Below are 20,666 nucleotides of genomic sequence, written 5' to 3' on the forward strand. Positions count from 1 at the left end.
CTATCATAGAGTTATTTTTTTAAAAAAGAGAGACTCATGCCAAAGGAACCAAAGGTCTAAATAGGTAGAAAATTGTTTTATCTGATTTCTGAGGTAGAAGCATTTGATTGCATAAAGAGTCTGATTGTTTGTTAATGCAAACTTTGAGCTACTGCTTTACAGCATCATAAAATAAGTATTCCTGTTTGCTTTTTATTTCTATGCTAGTATTTTTTTTAATTATGATAGAATCTTTCAAGATGTCAAGAGTGTTCTTTGGCCTTCGTTTTAAAATACTTTGAATTATTCTAAATAATTTAAATGCTTTTTCAAGATGATTTTAATCTACCTCTAGGGCAAAGATTTTTTTATTTTACCATTCTGTTAAAAATTTCTTTTCTCTGTCCTCATCATATAGCTGTATACCATGTCAACACTGATATCTCCCCATGAGGGACTAAAAATAAATAATTAAAACATTTTGCACCCACAGTGTTGATGGCAGAGGCTAATAGTGTCTCTGTGATGGTTACGCACATGGTTGTCATCTTTTTTTTTGTTTTGTTTAAATATATTGTAGTATTTTCTTATGTCTGCTGCTACCTTAAATGTCCTATCACACATCAACAGTGTGTTTGATTGGCACAGTAGTATTCTTCTTGAGAGCCTGCAAAGCTTGTAAGATTGCTGTAGACTGTGGGGAAAGATATGCTCCAGGAAAAGGAGGAGGTAATAGTTAGTTTTGTGTACTCTGTGTAAACTTAATTTGGCTTGTAAAATAGCAATGGGTATGAATTGAGCTTAGATCTGCTTGTCCTGACACTACATGATGGTGGTGATTCCTGTTAGTTCAAATTCTCACAAGCAAGGTAAAAATCAAGAAGAATGTTCAACCTCTTAAGAAGTCTTTACAGAAAACTAATGATTTTGCAATTTTGATCTGTACCATAGTTTTAATCTTCATTTTTTCATAGGATGGCATGAAGATAACCTTTATTAAATGCCTTTGGGGAATGCTGGGGTGGAGGTTTCCTTTAACAGAAGCCAGAAATATATTGCAAATACTTTCTACATCCATAGTTACATCATTTGAGACAGAGACTTTTTAAGACCATCTGAGCTATCAGTAAAACAGTATTGGTGTTGTAGGGACCTTCCAAGGTCAGTGATTGGTATATCAGCATTTGAATTTGTATTCCTAAGACCACAAGTCAAAAAACATCAGGTGATATTTGCTGTTCCTAGTGCAAGACCCTGGACATTATTAGAGGGACTAATGCAAAGTCTGCATTGCTTTTTTTCTTTTTCTTTTTTTGCCTGTTTTGTTAACTCACTGTGGTTAGCCATTCTTCTCCTCAATGGACTTGAAAAGCTCTCACCTGCATTTTGCAACTTGATATTCACAGCCTACTGCAAGCATTATTTCACACCTGCTCCTCCTCAGTAGTAAATATGAAGTTAATAGCATCAATAAATGAGAACATCCAAGTAAACTCTTCCTAAGTTGCCCAACCATTATCCCTCTCTATGTCTGCCACATCCCTTTCCAGATATTTTAATTTCCTAAGAGGATCACTGGAACAGTACTTAATTCCAGGTAAACATATTCTGCTCTTCAGTGGTTAACTGGTGAGTGGGACACACACCTACAGCCTCAGTCTACAGCAGAATTTCTAGGCTATACAAAAACTAGACAATACAAAGTGGTGATTTTTGTACTGATAGTGGTTGGAAAGCCTCATATGGGAGCCTTCAGTGCAGTGCATTTCTGCATTACCTGACAAAAGTACCTCACAGCTGCAGTTCAATCTTTCTTATGTTTTTCTCCCATGTCTTGCTTAGGACTAGGATCTCATTGTGCTAACACTGGGAATAAACAGGTGGCCTGTGCCCCATATAACTTAGAAAACATGTATAAGATAAAAGGCAAGTGATGTGTGCTTATAGAAAGTGCTGGTCAGTGTGAAACAAAATGGTCTCAGCATCCTGGCACCTTAGTGCTTACAGTCTTGTACACACTGCCAGGAAGAGAAATCGTGGAGAAGAGTGAAAGGGCTTTGTAGAACTCTCCCAGTGAGGGGTATACAGAAGAAAACCTAAGAATGTTTGTTTCAGCATATAATAGGAGAGTAGTAGAAGCAGATTTGGAAAAAGGAGCTGACTTCTCAGTAGTACTGGGTTGGAGATGAGTGAGGAACATCTTGAAGGGATTTAAGTCAGAAAATAATTTGTAGTGTAGTAGAGGGAACCATCAGCAGAGTTGACAATGTCTTCTAAAATAGCTTGATAAAATAGAACTTATTGATCAGTAATCAATATATAACTGTATGAGTTCCACAGAAAATGTTTAATCTGCGTTTGACTGCAGTAAAGCAATTAGCAAAGGTGGCAAATTATTTGTTAAATAACTTTCTGCAATCAAGCAGACCTAAAATAACATTTGTGCACCTTTTTAAAATTGCTTCTTTCATTGACATGAGAATGAAGAAAGTTTTTTTAGTAAGGAATGAAAGATAGGATTGAGTCCTTAATGTCTTTTTGCTTATCTCCCTCATGAATCTTGCCTATTTGGTCAGTTAGAAATGAAAATTAATACAAAGTAAGCACTTTAGGAATGAGCCTTCCATCTTTTAGATTGCATTTTAAGAACAGCCCTACCCCCCAGAATGGGGAAGGGAACTACTACAGATGATCTGATTTTTACACAGTAGCCCAAGATCAAATAAACTTTTACTGTGATCAATCTCAGAACAGTTCATCAGAGATTTTGGGGCTGAGCTGTGCTTTGCACAGGTGCAAGGAGATGAGACAGAGAAATGCCCTTTTATGTGCTGAGTCTGGTGCCCTGTCATACTCAGTTAGGTTGATTGAGCTAATAAGCAGATGTGAAAGGGACCTCCTGTGTATCAGTGAGTGCTGGCAGCCAGGGCACTCACAGGACGCCCTCCTCAGTGCATTGAACTGGCATCCAGAGCAGACTGGGGCCAGCTTTAGCTTTGTTGTGACCCTAGATGGATCCTTATAAGTAGGAAAAAGTCCTAAAAAGTTGTGCTCTTTAGATATACCACTGCAACAGTTACTATTCCTGAGTATTATTTTAAAATAGGCTCTTATTTTAAGGGTGAGAATTCTGAGGAGTAAGCTTGTCTAAATACGTTAAACAAGATTTTTTTTCTCTTGAACACATCATCCCAAGCTTTTTCATTTTCTCACAGTGATTTTTTAAACTGTGCCTATTTATTTGATGTGCCTTCACATATATGTTTTCAGTGATTAATTTAAGTGTAATATATATTTTATCTAATGAAATTACAGGTGTTCCTCTGCATTCTTTGAGGAAGAGAGGTCAGCATTAAAACAGAAACGACAGAAAATCAGACTTTTGCAGCAGCGGAAAGTTGCAGATCTTTCACAGTTCAAAGATCTTCCAGAAGAAATTCCATTACCACTTGTAATAGGAACAAAAGTTACAGGTAATTTCTTAAAAACAAACAAAATAAGCAGCCAAGTGTATTTTGTAAAGATTTTAGTAAGTCATAATCCACTTAGTGCACATAATCATAATAAATGTAAAATGTCAAAATTGTATCAATTTTTTGTTAGCTCACTGAGAAAGTGCTTGTGAAGATTAAGTGGTATTTTTAAAACACTGATAAGGTTTTGAGGTGCAAACTTAGTATGACTTATTATTTCTGCTGTTCAAATTGTAGGATTTCTTACATGTCTAGTGTATCACATTTTGGAGAGAGGAAGATGCTTAATTTTAAAATTCTGAGTGTTGTCTGAGTTTCAACTCTGACCTAATATAAACTTGAACTTTATTTTTCCATAAATAGAAAATTACCTGTTTTGAAACAGATATACAATTGGTATTGCAGTGTAGTTGGATGTGTATGCTGAACATGACATTGCCTTGCTAAAAAACTTTACACGTAACTGAGGAAGGAATATTATTGAAAACATTCCACAGGTTTTGCCTAGTTTTATGAAAATTTGAATTCCTCCCTCCTGTCTGAGTTTGGTCCAGATGCTTTTCACTTTAACATCTCCTATTCAAGCCATGACTGTTCGTTGCATTTTTTGTGTTTAGCACCACTGCCCTTAGCTCTTGCTGAAGAGCAGATGTGCACCACACTGCCTCTCCTCGCTCTCCTAGACCTGTATCCTTCCACTGTGGAAGGACCTGCCTTCCACACTTTGTTTTTTTTGGGTTTTTTTTGCTAAATATGCAGTCCTCAGAGGAGGGGTTCAGAGAGAAGTGCTGTGCAAAATCATCTGGAAATTGACTTTTGCCTGCCAAATCTGTCTGTCAGAAGGTACAGGGTATGAAACAGCGGGAGTTTCTTAGACATAAGTGTAGTGCTAAGGATTAGATTTGGGAAATATTTAACCTTCAAACTTAAATTTTGTAACAAATTTGGTAATATTTCTATTACATACTTTTTTTCTGGGTTTGCTAGGTTTTTTTTTCCATTTAATATCTGGCCTTAAAGTATACACATAAAGAATTACTTGCAAAAGATGTAATAAATCTGGTTTTGTTATTTGTATCATAGCATTGTAATGTTTGGTTTCTTGGCTCTCCTGTTGTTTTTTTCAGCCCGTTTGCGAGGTGTCCATGATGGTCTGTTCACTGGACAAATAGATGCTGTAGACACTCTTAATGCTACCTACAGGGTGACTTTTGACAGGGCAGGTCTTGGAACACACACAGTCCCAGATTATGAAGTTCTTGTAAGTATTAATGACGCATTCTAAAAGTAGCTGTAATAAGAAAACGAAATTTTAAAAATCTACAATGATATGCTTTAATCAAAAAAAAGAAATTACACCCAGGTGGTATTGTCATAAAGTCAAAACAGGCATAACAGATGCATGGGAAATTCCAGGATAATAAAATTTTACTGTTCGTGGTTTTACAGAACAGGATAACCCTCTATGATTAAAGCAAAATGGCTTAGGGTGGAATAATTTACTAGACCAGCTATTGTAGGCTGTTACAATAGCCTGAGTTCAATATGAAGAAATACAATGAGTGGTATAAGATCCCAAAGAGAATTCTGCAATGAGATCTTGCCAGGATTTGCAGAAAATGTTCAAGAAAACCCTAGCTCTTTGTGATTTGCCAAAGTCAGGAAAAGCCTGTGGGAGTTGCAAACAAGTATTATGAGTTGATTGAACTTGATTTTGGAATTTCTTGTGCTGATGAAGCTACCTGGGAGGATGTTATTTTGGTCAAACAATTGGAGATTATCTCCCAGCTCCTAGGCTTTGTTCCTGCCAGGCAGTCCAGCCTAGACTGCAAGATTTCTAGAGGACCTCACTTTCTTTTGTATCTTGTGTGGTGTTGGATCTACATAATTCTTCTAGTCTCTGTCACTACAGGACACGAAATAACACAAGACACACACACTGCTGTTTGCAAGGGAAAAAGAGGGAAGTTTATTTTCTGACTCCCAACATTTATAGATTTCCAAAAATGACAGCAGATTGGAGGGGGAAAGTGCCACCTCTCCAATGACACTGGACAAACCAACAGTCCATCAAATTTCTCCTCCTCCATAAAAGAATGCAAAACAATAAGTTATTTACAGAAAGTGTGTGTGAGAGTTCGTTATGAGAATGTAAACATCAGAAGGCTTAAAAAATCAGGGAGACACTGTCATGGTCTGAGTTTGGATCCTCTGAGTTCCTGTTGTGATTTGCCTGCCAATGTCATTTTTGGAAATGTTCATGCAGCTTTTATTTGATGTGATAAAATTTTGAAAACTCCTAGACCAAAAGCAAAACGTTCATCTTTTCCTGCCATTGGGTTGGGGTGTGGATAGGCACGGCTAGTCCAGATCCCAGAAATAAATTAATTATGTCTTCCAAAAGGGTAAAAATTAATCAGACACTGAAGTATTTCCTCCCTTTCCCTTTCTTCCCTGTGTGGCAGAGTAACGAGCCCCATGAAACCATGCCAATCGCTGCCTTCGGACAGAAACAGCGGCCTTCGCGCTTCTTCATGACTCCTCCCCGATTGCCCTACACTCCCTCGCTCCAGTCTCCAATCACAGTGAGTGACTTTCCTCAAGTGCTGTTCATCACCAAAGTGTTTTTTGGATACCTGAATCTGTTACCTTAGAAAGTTTTTGAGATTGGTTTTCAGACATTATTTAGCATGATCAAAATTTTAGCAAGACCCTGTGAAAAGAAGGTATTAATTTAGATGTTTTATCCTTTATAGGACAGTGATCCTTTATTAGGACAATCTTCATGGAAAAACAAAATTTCAGGCACAGATAGTGAAACACTAGGAGGCTTTCCAGTAGAATTCCTCATTCAAGTGGTAAGTATTAACTGCAGCTCTTAATTTTGTTGTTTATTGTCCTTTTGTGTTTATTCTGCCAATTCTTCTGCGGTTCAATGACCTTCTGTTAATTTATGACAAGTATGGTAATAGTCAAATTAACTTTTGAAGAGATGTTCATTTTTGTTATTTGTTTTTATTTTGTTTTTGCTTAATTTTCTCACTTGTTTATAACCTTTGAAATATGCTGCTTTTCAGACCACAGAGGTCCTCAAAAGTGTCTTATTTTCCCAGATCTACTATTTTATTTTTTTAAAAGTATTATTTGTACGTGCAGACTTTAAAACTTCTTTATTTATTTAAAATATAGTTACATTGTGGAAAGAACATTTCCCTATAAGCATTATGATATATATTTTATGTTATATAATGTTCTACTCTCTTGGACAAGAAAAGCAACACTCATTTCCATGCAAGCAAACATTCATTTTAAAGATAACACTGCACAGAAAATCCTTTTTTCTTCACCTTTATGAGATAATTTCTCAGTGGTTTTTGTGTACTAGTTCAGAAGAGCACAAGTAATGTTAGGAAGCTGAGGTTCCCTGAATATTAAAACACATTGAAGCATTTTCCAGGATGATGGAGGAATGTAATTGCTCGTGTTGGCTTAGCTTAAGATCAGTGATTGAAGTCTTTAACAAGGAAAGCAGTTTTGAACATGCCAAAGAAGGTTGGAATGATTCATGGTTAAAATACTAAAAACTGAGAAATAAAATGCCTCTCAGATTTTAAAGTCTGTGTAATTGGTCAAAAGAATAAATTTGTGTCAGAAGCTCACATGACATACTAACATTTGGGCCATTCAACAGAATGAATTTTGTTTGACGGTATCCTCTATTCAGCTTTTTTAGAGGAAACTTGTATGAAGCTGATTTTGAAAAAGGTGGCATAGCATCCAGCTTAGCTAAGAAAATTTAAAATAGATGTAGTTTTCCATAAGATTAATTATGGAAAAATTGAAATACACAAAAGATACAGTCTTTATGCAGCTAAACTGTATCTGCAGCTGTTTCAGTCACTGAGTATGATCAGTGAGACTTGGTAACTAAGGTGTATTGAGCTTTACATCTACTTAGAACATCAGATTGATCTGTTTATGATATTGTTTCTGCATTTGAAATATGAAAATGTGTGATTTGTCAGTCACATGTGGCTGTATGTTACTACTCAGTATAAGGAAATCTGAGTTTTACAAGTACAGGCCTCTTGCAAATGGTGGCATTTTACAAAGCTACCACGTTAGTATGTATTTTTGCTTGAAGATTTTCAAAATGCTTTGAACAAAATCAATCCACAGATTTTTAGTGTTTGTCTATTTGAGCAATGACAAAGAATCACAGGGCTTAAACATTTATTGAAGGACTTGAAGCATTGTTTGTAAGAATCAGTTTTTTAATTAGAAGTTGTAGGAGGTACTGAAATTTGGTGTTGTGCAATACATGAGACTAGTGAATGCTGATTATTGATTGTGCTGTATTCACCAGTCCAGATGTATTTTTATGTTAAGGATTGCTGCTTAGGATGGTTTTTTAGCCTTTATGATAGACTGGTACTTAAAAAAAGTCAAATCCCTTCTTCTCATTTAATGTTGATTCAGGAAGTAAATGGTCAAAACCAGTTTGATTCCAAGAAAACTTTCTCAAAAACTGTTGCCAGGCTGTTATTAATAAGATCACAAAGAAACAATTTTATGGGAGAAATTTTGGACAAAACAGAAAATACAGAGCATACCTCAAATAAGGTTTCAACACAGCCCTTTATTTCCCTTATCTGAAATTTGGAAGAAGAGGAAGTGAATCCAAAATCACATGCATACAATGACAAATAAATGTTAGGGATATTCTCTTTACCTATAACTTGAAGTTGTAAGCAAACATTGGGACTTGTAACAACTATTTTAATCATTGTTCTACACTGTCTTAGTTTTTCTAAATCTTTATTACTACATGTTACAGTTTGACATCTGAGACTGTGGACTGATGCATTAGAAGACTGGCTCAAAAATTAACATGATATTAAGAATAAAGTCAGCAATAAATGAGTAATATTTTTTTAATCTTTCATGCTTTATTAATTATGTGATGTATCCTTAAATATTTCATATGCTGTATGGCAGGTCAGAATCGATAGATTGAATTTGTACATTCTAGACAGTATTTAAATTTGGAGGACATTTTTCCAAGTATTCAGCTACAGCTTTTTTTTTTTTGTCCTTCCTCCCTGCTTCCTTTTTTGTTTTGGGGTAAAGAATTCCACTGGAAGGCAGCACTGTAGGACAAAGCAGATGTTGGCAGGGTCGCTGCATGCCCGGTAGAGGGAGTGTGGAGATGCAGCACGGGCACTGCAGTGACCTGGTGACTGCATGTGGGGAAAGGAGGGATCTTCCCAAATTAAATGCACGAGGAACAATCTGAAGATGAGCATTCGATTTTTGGCTGTTTTCTTCTTATGAAAATTTTGAAAATATTGCATAGTAAGTTATCACACGCTGCATTTTGAAATGCTCATATTTTATGACTAACAAATGAAATCAGAAGTGAAAATCTAAACATTCTGGTTGGGTTGTACCTTCAATAATTTTAATGTGGAAAAGCATTGTACTAAAAACTTGTTTCCAGTTTATTGAGAAGTATAAATTGCAGCAGTAAACAGGATGAGTTACGGTGAAAATAGAGTTGTTAGGCAAGAATTTCTCAAGACAAATAGAGCTAGACTGAATTATAGCATTCACTGGCAGATGAAAACAGAGGTCTATGTAATATAATGTACCCCTGAGAGAAAGTTGGTGGGCATGATAGATACAGTGAAAATCCTTAGAATCAGATTATCCTGATGAGTGGAACATATCTTGGAGTAGGATGAATATAATAGAAAATCCAAGCTCATCCAATGGAGAACTAGTGCTGTGCATCCTCACATGTGTCTGCACATCAAAGTAGAAGAATCAAATGCCTTGCAAATCTGGGGAGCAAATTATATATTCTGCATTAATTTGGGGACTCATCATGAAGGAGAAGAATGTGTTAGGCAGTTGCTGGATGGTGATGACAGCAGAGCTTGAAAAGGAGCTTCTTGGCAGCAGTGGCAGATGGTGTACAGTGCTTTTCTTCCTCACAGGTGTTTTATTGGCAACATGAACACTTGTGTGGTGTGGTAGAAACTAAATCAGAGAGGCAGTCCAGCTCACAAGTAACAGTTTTAAACCTTTTCTTTCTTTCCCCTTCTGAATTTGGTTTTTTTTGTCATTATCTCTTCTGTGATTGGGTTCTTCATGCAAAATGCAAAGAGCAGAAATGCAAGTGCTGTCACTGGGGGACAGCACAGGGACAGAAATGAGCAGCTGGAACTGGGAGGCTGATAACCCATGCAGTGCTGCCTCTGTGCCTCTGGCCATGGCTCACCATCCATTCATAAGATGCACCTGGCAAAATGTTTGGAGTAGAAAGAGAGAAGTACTGATGCTGTTTTACAGGTTTAGCTTCCTGGTGTGTCATTCAGAATACTGTTACAGGCTTCCTGTGCTCACACACAGGAAAGATGGCAGTGAATGGAAAAAGATACAAAAAGGGTCACAAAAATTTAAGAGATGAAGAGCCCTTTAAGGGAGTGGAGTCTGAAAAGGCTTGGGTTGTGCTTAGTCTGGTGGAAGAACAGTGAAGAAGAGATGCTTTTATTGTCTCTGAATAAACAGGGATAAATACAAGGAGGGAACACTATATTTAGCTGAAAACCAGCTTTGGCTGTTTGGCAATTCTGAACAAATTGCTATGAAGTGAAAAAGAATGCATTTAGCATGGAAGTTCCCAGACTATTCCTCATTAGCTGCAAGAGATCCTGGAACAATTTTCTAATTACCTTTTGGGGGGGCAAGCAACCTGGTTGCATTAAGACTGAACTTAAAAATCACAACAGTGATTACATATAAATCAGATGTACTAGGAGTTCCTATTTCTCCCAGTCACATGTTTCACTGCTAGGATGCACTTAACCCCTCTGGAATTTATAAAACCTGAAATTTTTGCTCTGTTTACTCCAGTAATAAAAGTGTTGCTGGTTGTAGTGAAGCTAGGATTTCTCTCAGGAGTATGAATAGTTTTGGGAGTGACAAGTGTGTTGAAGGTGCTCCCAGTGGCTTCCACTTCAGCCTGCTAGATCCCCAGGGCAGGAGACACAGGGTATTCCCATTACAAAAGAGGGAAATGGAAAGCCAAGAGTTGTTCTGTATTAAATAAATCCAGTCTCTATAGCAGGATTTACTGCAGCAGTTTGCACAAAGGGCTGGTGCTCGGTGGAGGGCTCAGCTGAGAACTGTGGGGGAAAAAAGGTGCAGTAAGGTGAGTGATACTAATTGTAGTATCATGACCATAACATCCTTCACTCTCCTTCAGCCTATAAAAAATAAAGGTTCTTCAGCCTCTAGCTGGCCATAAATCATGTTAGTCTTCCTATAGGGAATTTCAGCTAATGGATTTTAGCATTCATCAATTTAGGGTCCTTGGAATCACTTTAAAAATTTCTGGAAATTCCATCATTTAATTTTAATTAATTTTTATGTCTGCTTTTTAACTTGATCAACAACTGAGAAATACATTTTAAATTATGAAAGAAACAGGTATGGTTTTTTATCTTGAATTTCTATGGCATTTCAAAACTGCTTAAAGGATCTATTCTTTCTAAAAATAGTTCCTTTGTTTTAGACCAGGTTATCGAAAATCCTTATGATCAAGAAGGAACACATCAAACAATTGAGAGAGATGAACACAGAAGCAGAAAAACTGGTGAGAATGTTCTCTTTTTGGTTATTAAAACAGGATATGCTTTAACAGCTAATGCAAATAAGGAGTGTACTCTAAATAAAATTCATTAGGAGTGTAGTCTAAATAAAATCTGTATTTTGTTTCTTTCTATGACATGAAATGTCTTTATTATTTTTAAAGACAAGTCAGAGAGATCAATTGTTTCAAATATGATTCTCCTTTGAAAGAACTGTGCTTTGGAAACTGATTCATGTGAACATCAGGATAGCACATGTCAGTTAGCACATAAAGTAAGGAAATACTGTGTACCTTGAGAATTTGGAGTACACATTTATATGATAAGACATTTATGCTAAAACTGGTTTGCAGGTGGTAGAAATCTCTAATTTCAGAGATTTTTGTGTAAAGCTCTGAGTGCCCTTGACTGGCCTTTAAAGTTAGAGTACCACAGCAGCTACAGAGTAATTAGCAGCAGCAGAATAATTTTTCTTGCTAGCTTTATCTAATCAGCAGTCAGTAAATCAAAATTATAAGAGTGACTCTTCTACCACTCATGGCTATAAAATAACTTGAGAAAGCTCTCAGTCTCAGCCTTCTGCCAGCATCCATCCAGGCTGCTGTCTCTGCAGTATACAGAAGGCTCAAGGTTTGTGAAGAAGAAGGGAAAACAATTGGTTTATTTCTTAAAACAAAACAGTCGGGGTTTTTTTCCATGTAAAATATTTGAATGTTGAAGGATGTGATTTCTTGTGGTGATATTTCTCTTTGTGCCTTTAATGATCATGTGCATGTTTGCATTCTGTTACTCTGCTTCCTACTACCCCATCTCTGTGTCTCTGTAATTTTCTTTTTCTGTGCCATGGTGGTGTTCTTCAAAACTTTGTTATCATTTCAGTTACTACATTATTTTGTGTGTTAGTAACTAAACTAGATGCAAAGAGAAGCAAGATTAAAGCATGTCATTGCAACCTGCAACTCTGATAATGAAAAATTACCAACTCTTCTTAAATTAATTTTTTTTTCTGAGGTATTCATACTTTTGCATAGATAAGTAGGTCTATAGGAATGACAGTATCCTTCCTCTAGCAAGTACCTGGATGTTAGCTCAGCTATTAAGTCATAAATTACTTGTATTGTTGCTTTTCTTGGCCTCCTTTTTCCACAGAATTGAAAGAGCAAAAAAGCAACTGGGAAGGAAATACAGAAATAGATGCTAAATTTGCTACATTTTAGCTCACCTGTGACCTGGCTAAGGACTTAGAGATACTTTGAATTCTTCCCTGCTCTATTTCATTTGAAAAACAGCAATCATAAAGCAATCCCCATTACTGCTCAAGGCTGTCCTGATAAAAATAGGGGATGTGATACATTCCTATTGGGCCATATTCTTAGCCCATCTTCTAATCCTCTTTGTCCCTTGGCAATCCCATCTGTGTTTGTGCCACTGAGTATGTGTTGCTTCTCCTTTAAAATATATTTTCTTTGAACAATAATCTTTTTCTGACCCCAGTTCACTTCAACATCAATAACATACCTGAATTTGAATAAAATTGAATCCTTTGAGTTCATTCAGGTGTACCTTAATTGTCAGACTTTGATAATAATTCATACATTTGTAGTTTGATAATTGTTAGAGTACCACTGTTTGGTTTAAAGTAATCCTTTTGTGAAGACTTCTGTTCAGTGACTGATTCAATATAGAAATAAATGGAACTGACCAAAATCAGAAATGGTACTGAATGTAGGCCATTATGATCTGGCAATAACAATAAATTTACACAAGTCAGGGGATGCCTTCAGAGGAGCTATTAATGTATACAACTGTACATTTTTTGTCTCATTTTTATTGACATCACTGTACTAGTCTGGGTTGCAGGCTATAAACAAATTACTGTGTACATAAACCAGTAAACATTTGGATAAACAAATATAAATTGAAAGGAGGTGCAATAAAAACAAGGCAAAGGTAATGTGGTTGTCTCAGAGAAGCATCTAGATCCTTGGTGACAGAGGTGTTACCTGCTTCAGTTTAGCTGTTCATCAGTATTTCCAGGTCTTGGGTTGTGCTGAGGTCAGAAGTAGTGCTGCTGCTGCTGCTGAGAAATATTTCTTTATTCATCACTAGCACAGAATGCCCTTAGCCTTTCCTCTCCAACAGGGAATTCATAATTGTCTGCAGCTTTCACAGCTAACCTGGAGCTTTTCAGTTTGCTCTAAGAGAACTACTTACTGGATAAGGTCTGAAAGATTTGATTTTTTATGTTCCACAGCTGCAGAAAGTATGCCAAATTTATGCCACTTTCCAGTGAATCCTGAAATTATGATGTTAGTTGAAAGCCCTGTTAAGTTGGTATTCAGATTTGTAAATCCCTGGAGAGCATCTCAGTGATTAGGTTTAATGGGGAACTTTGAACTGAACTCATAATTGAAACCTTTTGAGTTTTTGACCAGGATTATCCTTATGGAGGCTCTTGACTTTGCAATTTGCTTTATCTTGTGTGTGAAAAATATAGCTACAAGTTTTGCTTGTAGGAGGTACCTGTATCTCAGTCCTATGGCTGGAACTACCTCTAGCTTCTCTTGCAAGAGGCAATTTGGAGAGGAAATTTTATAATATATTGTATGTTTTGTTTCAATTTTGTAAATATCACCCAATATATTGGTGACAATGTCAGGCTGTATTCTGAAAAGAGTGTAAGAAAAAAGCTACTGTATTTTGGTATTTATTCTTTTTGTGGAAAATCATGCTTACAAAATACTGTTACCAAATATAAGCTCTAGTAACTTTCTTTTCTGGCAGAACTGTTAGCTGTAACAGCAGGTGTGTAGCACTGAGTCATCCTCAGGTGACCAATAAGTTACTAGCCAAATGTGCCTCCCATCCTGCAGCAGAGGTGGTTGAGGCCATATTGTGCTGTTCCTGTGCTGTTCCTCTGCTGGCAGGATAGTTTTCTGCTCAGCCAGCAGGGAGAAGCCATGCCCAGCTACTGGAGGAATAAGCAGGTCAGACCACAGTCATCTTCTGTAGCATTTACCACCATAGATTATTGTAGGACTTGCAGAAGGGAATAAAAGCATGGTTGTTACCTACACAGTTTCATCTGGAGTTATAGATAGTCATACTGCATTTTAATATTTTGTATGTTAACATTTTTCTGATTGACACCGGGATTTCAAATATCTCAGTATTATTTTCAAATAAAAGCTCCTTTTGATGAGTTCAAAATCTAGTATTGCATTAACTTTGATATGCTTTGTGTTTTCCACAGAAATCCTATTCCATGCCAATTGGCATTGAGTTTCAGAGGAGATATGCAACTATTGTTCTGGATCTAGAACAACTAAACAAAGACTTAAATAAAGTTTTGCATAAAGTTCAACAGTATTGCTATGAGGTAAGATTTTGCTGGAATCTCTGTGTACTTGGTGGTTTTGCTCAACCTAATTAGAAAACTGAATTTCCTTGGAATAGGGTGTGGGTAGGGGTCACACTGAAATGAAACTCTTGGTAGCTGTGTTGGATTCCTTCTCTGGAATTTGAGCTGCCTTTGAGCAACACTTTTCCTGATGCCAGTGGCCTGCTTTTAAGTAGACACATGTAGGTCGATAGAATATAAGAAACTAAAGATAGTGTAGAAAGTAATCTCACCCCTAAGGAGTTGCAGCTGGGCCAGTTAACAGAGATTAGGAACAGGCCTGACTTTACCAGGCCACAGCTGTAACCAGTGAGAAGAAGAGTGCTATAAAAGAGTGGGGTGGCTGGGTGAGAAGGGAACTGGAGTCACCTGGCTGCTTTGTGAAGAAGAAAGAGTCAGTGCTCTGAGGAACTGCCCACTAGAAACACCAAGGAGGTATGGAACTTTTGTGATAAGGAGACAACAGTATGGAACCCCTGCAAGAAGATGACAATAATTGGTGACCCTGATGTGATTCGGGGCAACAGACATACATAAAGAAAAAACAACACTGTGTACTCTACACACACAAACTGCCTTTGAAATCATCTCATTTCACACATCCACCAAATGCAAAGGACATCTTCATTGTTAATTTCTCCCCTTCATGTCTGCAGCTTGCTCCTGACCAGGGCCTCCAGCCTGCTGACCAGCCCACGGATCTGAGACGCAGGTGTGAGGAGGAAGCTCAGGAGGTCGTCAGACAAGCAAATACCTTGTCAACAGGACAGCTCTGTGTGGAGAGTGAAAATTTAACTGATCTTATCTCCAGACTTACAGCAATATTACTGCAAATTAAGGTAAAAAGAAAGTTTGCACAAAATAGCTTCTCCTGTACAATACCTATGTGCCGAACTGTGAGAACATTTTTGTTTTCTTCTTCTACAGTGTCTAGCAGAAGGAGGTGATCTGAATTCCTTTGAATTTAAATCACTAACAGATTCATTAAATGACATTAAGAATTCAATAGACTCCTCAAATATCAGGTATTGCTTTTTGAATATTTAATTCTTAATTACATGCTTGGTGATAGTTCTGACTGTATTTTAGAGGTGAACATTGATTATAATTAAGGGTTTAATCTGGTAACTTTTACTTATAGGAAGGGGTCCATCTAAAAGGGGGGCTTCTTAAAGTGATTGTGAAATTAGCAGTTTTCTGTTTGAACCTATCAGTGAAGTAACATGTTAAAAAAAAAGTTTAAAAGGGCTAAATTGATGCAGCAACAACTAGACTTTCTTGTTCTTTAGTAATTTATGACAACTAAAAACTTATTTTAGAACATTGTCAGATTTTGAAATCTCACTAGTATTACAAGTATTTTAAACCAGAGAACAGTACAATTTCAGTATTCAGTATTCAGTTCTTTTAGCATACTCAACCTCTTGTCTGTAAGTATCAAAAGGTGGCATATGAGACAATTAGAGGTTCTGAGCAGCTTCCATTGGCAAAGTTTTAAGCCAAGAAACAGAAGAGCAGCCATATTGTGCCGGATCAAAGGCCAGTCTAGTCTAGATGGGCCATTTTTCAACAGTTGTCACAAGCAGCTGCCTGAGGAGACATCATAAAAATAGCAAGAATGTGGTAGCAAGAGAGTGGTGATACTTGTCTGGAGTACCCTGCAGCCTCCAGCAATTTGTGACAAGCATTTTATGCTGTTAAATTATGTCATTTAGAAAATAAATCTAAATGCTATGTGGGTTTTTTTTATATCCTCACTGCTTGTATTGCTACATAATAATGGGAGGCTGTACACATGAATTTTAAATTTTTTTTCCCAAAGATAGTAGGATTATTTCAATATAGTTGTTGAGAAATGCTGTTTTATAGCAATTTTCATTAGGAAAAACAAAATCAAACCTCAGACATTAGTGAAACTTCTTTATAATCAACCCTGCAAATTGCATATTGGAATTGATTCAAGTAAAGGTTGATGTACCCAGCAAAGAATGTGATGTTTCCATTTCATGGGAACATGTGTTCCATTTCACTTATTTTGGCCATTTTAGCATCTCTTCATAATATTTTAATTTCACTAACTCTGGTTGTATTAGAACCTTACTTGAAGTGTTTAAGTCAGTGACTCTTGATTTCTGGCAGCTGTTTTGTGCAAGTTGTGTTTTCTCATATTTCTCTGTCAAGTTGCATTTGTATGTACTGCTCTCTGATGCACCTGAATTTTTATACTGCCTAGGCTCACATCTTGATTTTTCACTGTAGAGATTTCAGACATAACTCTTACATATGGGGTTCAGCATTTCTTACTTTTGTTCTTTTTTTCTTCCCATAGTTGTTTTCAGAATAACGTTGAGATCCACGTTGCACATATTCAGAGTGGTCTGAGCCAGATGGGAAACTTACATGCTTTTGCAGCCAATAACACCAACAGAGACTGAAAACTTCCCTTCAAGTGTACAGCAAGTAGTTCTGGAAAATCTTCTTCCTTTCTATAGGCTTCACCAAATACCCTAACTGCCAGAAGATAAGGGAAGAGAAAACCTCTCAGAAAGGACCCTTTTAAATATATTATATCTGCTTCTTAAGGAAACCAGCGTTACATTAGATTTCTCCATTTGTTATTCACACACAGTAGTTTTGCTAACTGGTAATCTCTTAGTAATTGCATTGATTATAGTAAACTTGAAAGCATACTTTCATATAATTTGAACTTGGTTTTTAAAAGTTCAGATGAATTCTGCACACCTCTTGCTGTTGGATCTCCTGGTATGTTAGAAGTGCTGAAGAGGAAATGGCTGGAGTTAGTAGCCACATGGCAGGTCTTTGTTGTGTAAAGCTCCACCTCTGGGTAGCTCTTCAGAGCTGCCAGCTCAGCCCTTGGGAAGCCTTGACCTAAGGAAGCAGCAGCAGGATACAGCCAGCAAACATAAGCTGTAAACTGGAGGATGTTGGGCAGGTCTATCCATCAGTCAATGTCTTGTTGGAACTCTTAATTTATCATAACTTATAGAAGAAGTCGAATGAAGGAATATAAAAATGGAACTGTTAACTTTCCAGAAAGAGATTGGTTATGGCTTTTTCCCTGCACACGGGACAAAAGAAGTGTTTTAGGTGGTATTTTATATAAGTGACTGGTTAAACTTACTGTTTTTCCAAATTCTTGTTTGTTTTGCACAAGTTTTAAATTAGATTACTGGTTATTCAACAATACCCACCATATATAAATATGAAGATTTTTATAATTAAAAATAACCAGTGAGGTAAACTGCAAAAATAAGAAGTGATAGCCTGCCTATACCTTTTGGAATGTTAATCTTGTAAAAAGTGTGTATTGGTTTGTTTAAATAGTCTTGTAAAGCTTCTGTGTAATGAATTGTTTCCAGATATGGATTTTCAGAGATAGTTGTAGAGATGTTTTTGATTCTTTTAGATGCCTCATTAAATAAGGTCTTTTATATGTTAATGTATAAAGAATATGTAAACAGGATTATTTTCAATTTTAAAATTTTGTATAGTTTAAAGATGCTTCTGTATTCTGTGTTGGTATTGTGCCACTGCAAAACTGTAGTGCAGAGTTTATATTTAGCTAAATTTGTTCTGTTAATTAAGAGAAATGCATAAATCTTTTATTCTCAATGAAATTTGTAACTGAATAAATTGACCTATGAGAGTTGATATATTTCACAAAAATGCAAAATTTTTTGCAGATGGTCTCAGGTCATTTTTTTAAGAGAAGCTAATTGCCAAAAATGAAATGTTATGAGGATGAGGTGAGTAGCTGTTTCAAAAGGTATTTAAAAAATTTGCAAGGGATACTATAAAATAATGATAAACACTAATTTAGCTGAGTTACCCAGGAAAACCTACCTCTCATAATGCAATAGAACATCACAGTGGTCCCTGCAGTTGCTTTTGTAATTATACCACTCATTATTTTGTGGTGTTACCATCTGTTTGATAAGGAAGACAGAAAAGAGTCCTCTGCCACCACCCTTTTCATGTAAACGGAGAAAGGTGCCAAAGCCTAATTTAAGGTCCATAAGTTTAGTCAGGCAGGAAGGAAACTGCTCTACAGCTAACTCAGGAAGAAGGAACCATCCCCTGGCACCCCTAAACTCAGGGGTCTGCTGCTCCCTCTGCTCTGATCCCCTCCTGCTGTTGGGACTCAAACTCAGCATGTGCACTGACTGCTTTGGAGGAGCAGGACTTCCAGTGGGAAACACCAGGAGGGTCATTGGGCCCTGGTGGTGGCAAACATCCCAAACTGAGGGGGAGACAAGTTGTAGACACTAGTAGATACCAGAGGATTTAGGAACCTGCTTTTCATGGCAAGCCTTTATCCTACCGGACACAGAATACATTGCAATAACCACCACACTCCAATCTCTGATTCCTTGGGTGTGATGGTTTTTACATGTGGATACTTTAATGTGCTCTCCAGCATGTTCTCTGTTGCTGTAGGTTTTCTAATTATTGGAGGGTAGTATATCATAGAAAGATCTGTCATTTGTGATTAGCCATTTACCTTCACATGTCATTTGTCCCACTCATGTAGGCAATGTGAATGTACACATCTTTTCTTTGAAAGGCTGCATTTCTCCTTGCTTACCGATGTGTTGGGTCAGAATTAATGTTGAATCTTGGCAACAGTAACAAATCCAGCTGCTTTTGCTGAATGTGCCCCAAGCATAGCAGGAGTCTCAAGAGCTCACTGCAGCTACCATGCATGAAGTCTGCAGAACAAGTTACTTTGATTTACTATAATTAGTAAACTTGAATTTACCCTGAGCCCCCAGGAAACCGCGGTCTCATTTTCTGTCTCTTCCTGCAAGTGCTTCTCTCCTGGGGTTTGCCTGATCCCCAGCATAGCACCCAAGTCCACTTGGGACAGATGGTACCGGAGGTAGGTTGCTTGGTTTTTGGTTCATGTTTTTTTTCCAAGGATAGCTCTGGGGGTTTTTTGATGGAGAGTACTAATCAGCAGCCCTGCCATGCCACTTCACCTTGCAGTCCGAGCAGTGTTCAGCTGTCCCAGATCTCACAGCACAGGTATGTAACAGGATGGCACTGAGGGATTTTGTGCACTGGTAACCTTATTCTGTGGGGCATGATTCCTGGTACAGGGTATTTCTGCCACCAGTACGTGGGTAATTTTTCCTGTGCTTCTAGGATTTGGGTGCTTTTCCATAATTTATAACTTGCTCTGCTAGGCTCTGAAGTACTATTTTGTAAGCAGGAAGAATTGGCCTTATGCTCAAAATATGTACAGAGTAATGTATCCTCTCTCAATAAATTGAGTTAGTGGAGAGACTTCTGTTGTTACTGGTTTTGCCATTCTCAGTGCAGAGCCATTCAGCCCACGAGTGATCATGTGAACAGCTTCTGACTAGTCCCTGCCTACAGCTAAAGCACCCTTACAGTGTCCACACAATACTCCCATTTCTCTTAGTTAAACATTATCCTTGGCTTAAGTGGCAGACTGGAGGCTTTTGTCTGAGCACTTGAGATCTGGGGGTTTCTGTCACTTAGGCCAGACGTTCCCATTTTCATTTAGGGATGGGGGTGTTTGTTTAGGGCAGATTTAAGACAAATACCGACAGAGAAAGTTTAAGGCAGTTTCTGTAACCTGTCCTTTGGGCCCCTTAGGTCTGTTATCAACATCTGAACTGCAGCCGTAGCTCTCCAGGACCTGGGAGGAGAACCTGCAGCTGATATCTATCGCTTCTCTACCCCACCGTCAGCCAAGGTAAGAAACCTTGCCCCCTGCACCAGGTACACCACAAGCAGATCAAAAATGTAAACCTTTATTTTCTTTCTCTTGGTCAAAAAACCCCGAAAGACCACATTTATTTACGACAACCCCCGTCCCCAAAACACAGTGGATTTGGGTTAGCTTTTTAGATAAAGAAGGTTAAATAGATACACTAAACATGATACAAGAAAGCTTTAAATACAGTGTAAAAAGATGCCCTCAGCTGATGGAGCCGACCCGTATCTCTCTTAAATAAATAGGTACAATCAGTTACTAGCGGATAAAGTGCAACAGTGGCAGAGCAGCAGTGAGGTAGCGCGGTGTGTGACTGCTCCCCGCCCGAGCAGCGGGACGGGCTCCGGCGGGAGGGCTTAACCCGTCCGGTTACCCCTGCCGGGGCCGGTCCCGCC

The 20,666-nt window shown here is 37.6% G+C and overlaps 1 protein-coding gene across 1 annotated transcript in view; it reads left to right on the plus strand.

Moving 5' to 3' along the window:
• The window catches only part of LIN9 (lin-9 DREAM MuvB core complex component), a 29,677-nt gene extending 11,480 nt beyond the window's left edge, over nt 1-18,197 (plus strand). The window contains exons 6-14 of the mRNA XM_014309484.2: nt 3,295-3,452; nt 4,580-4,713; nt 5,918-6,037; nt 6,209-6,310; nt 11,032-11,112; nt 14,361-14,486; nt 15,164-15,346; nt 15,435-15,532; nt 16,837-18,197. Of these exons, the coding sequence (XP_014164959.1) occupies nt 3,295-3,452; nt 4,580-4,713; nt 5,918-6,037; nt 6,209-6,310; nt 11,032-11,112; nt 14,361-14,486; nt 15,164-15,346; nt 15,435-15,532; nt 16,837-16,942 (1,108 nt within the window). The 3' untranslated portion in view covers nt 16,943-18,197. The remainder of the gene's footprint in view (nt 1-3,294; nt 3,453-4,579; nt 4,714-5,917; nt 6,038-6,208; nt 6,311-11,031; nt 11,113-14,360; nt 14,487-15,163; nt 15,347-15,434; nt 15,533-16,836) is intronic.
• Nucleotides 18,198-20,666: the final 2,469 nt, after the last annotated feature.

Source organism: Geospiza fortis, unplaced genomic scaffold (assembly GCF_000277835.1).
Source record: "Geospiza fortis unplaced genomic scaffold, GeoFor_1.0 scaffold88, whole genome shotgun sequence".
NCBI lineage: Eukaryota > Metazoa > Chordata > Aves > Passeriformes > Thraupidae > Geospiza > Geospiza fortis.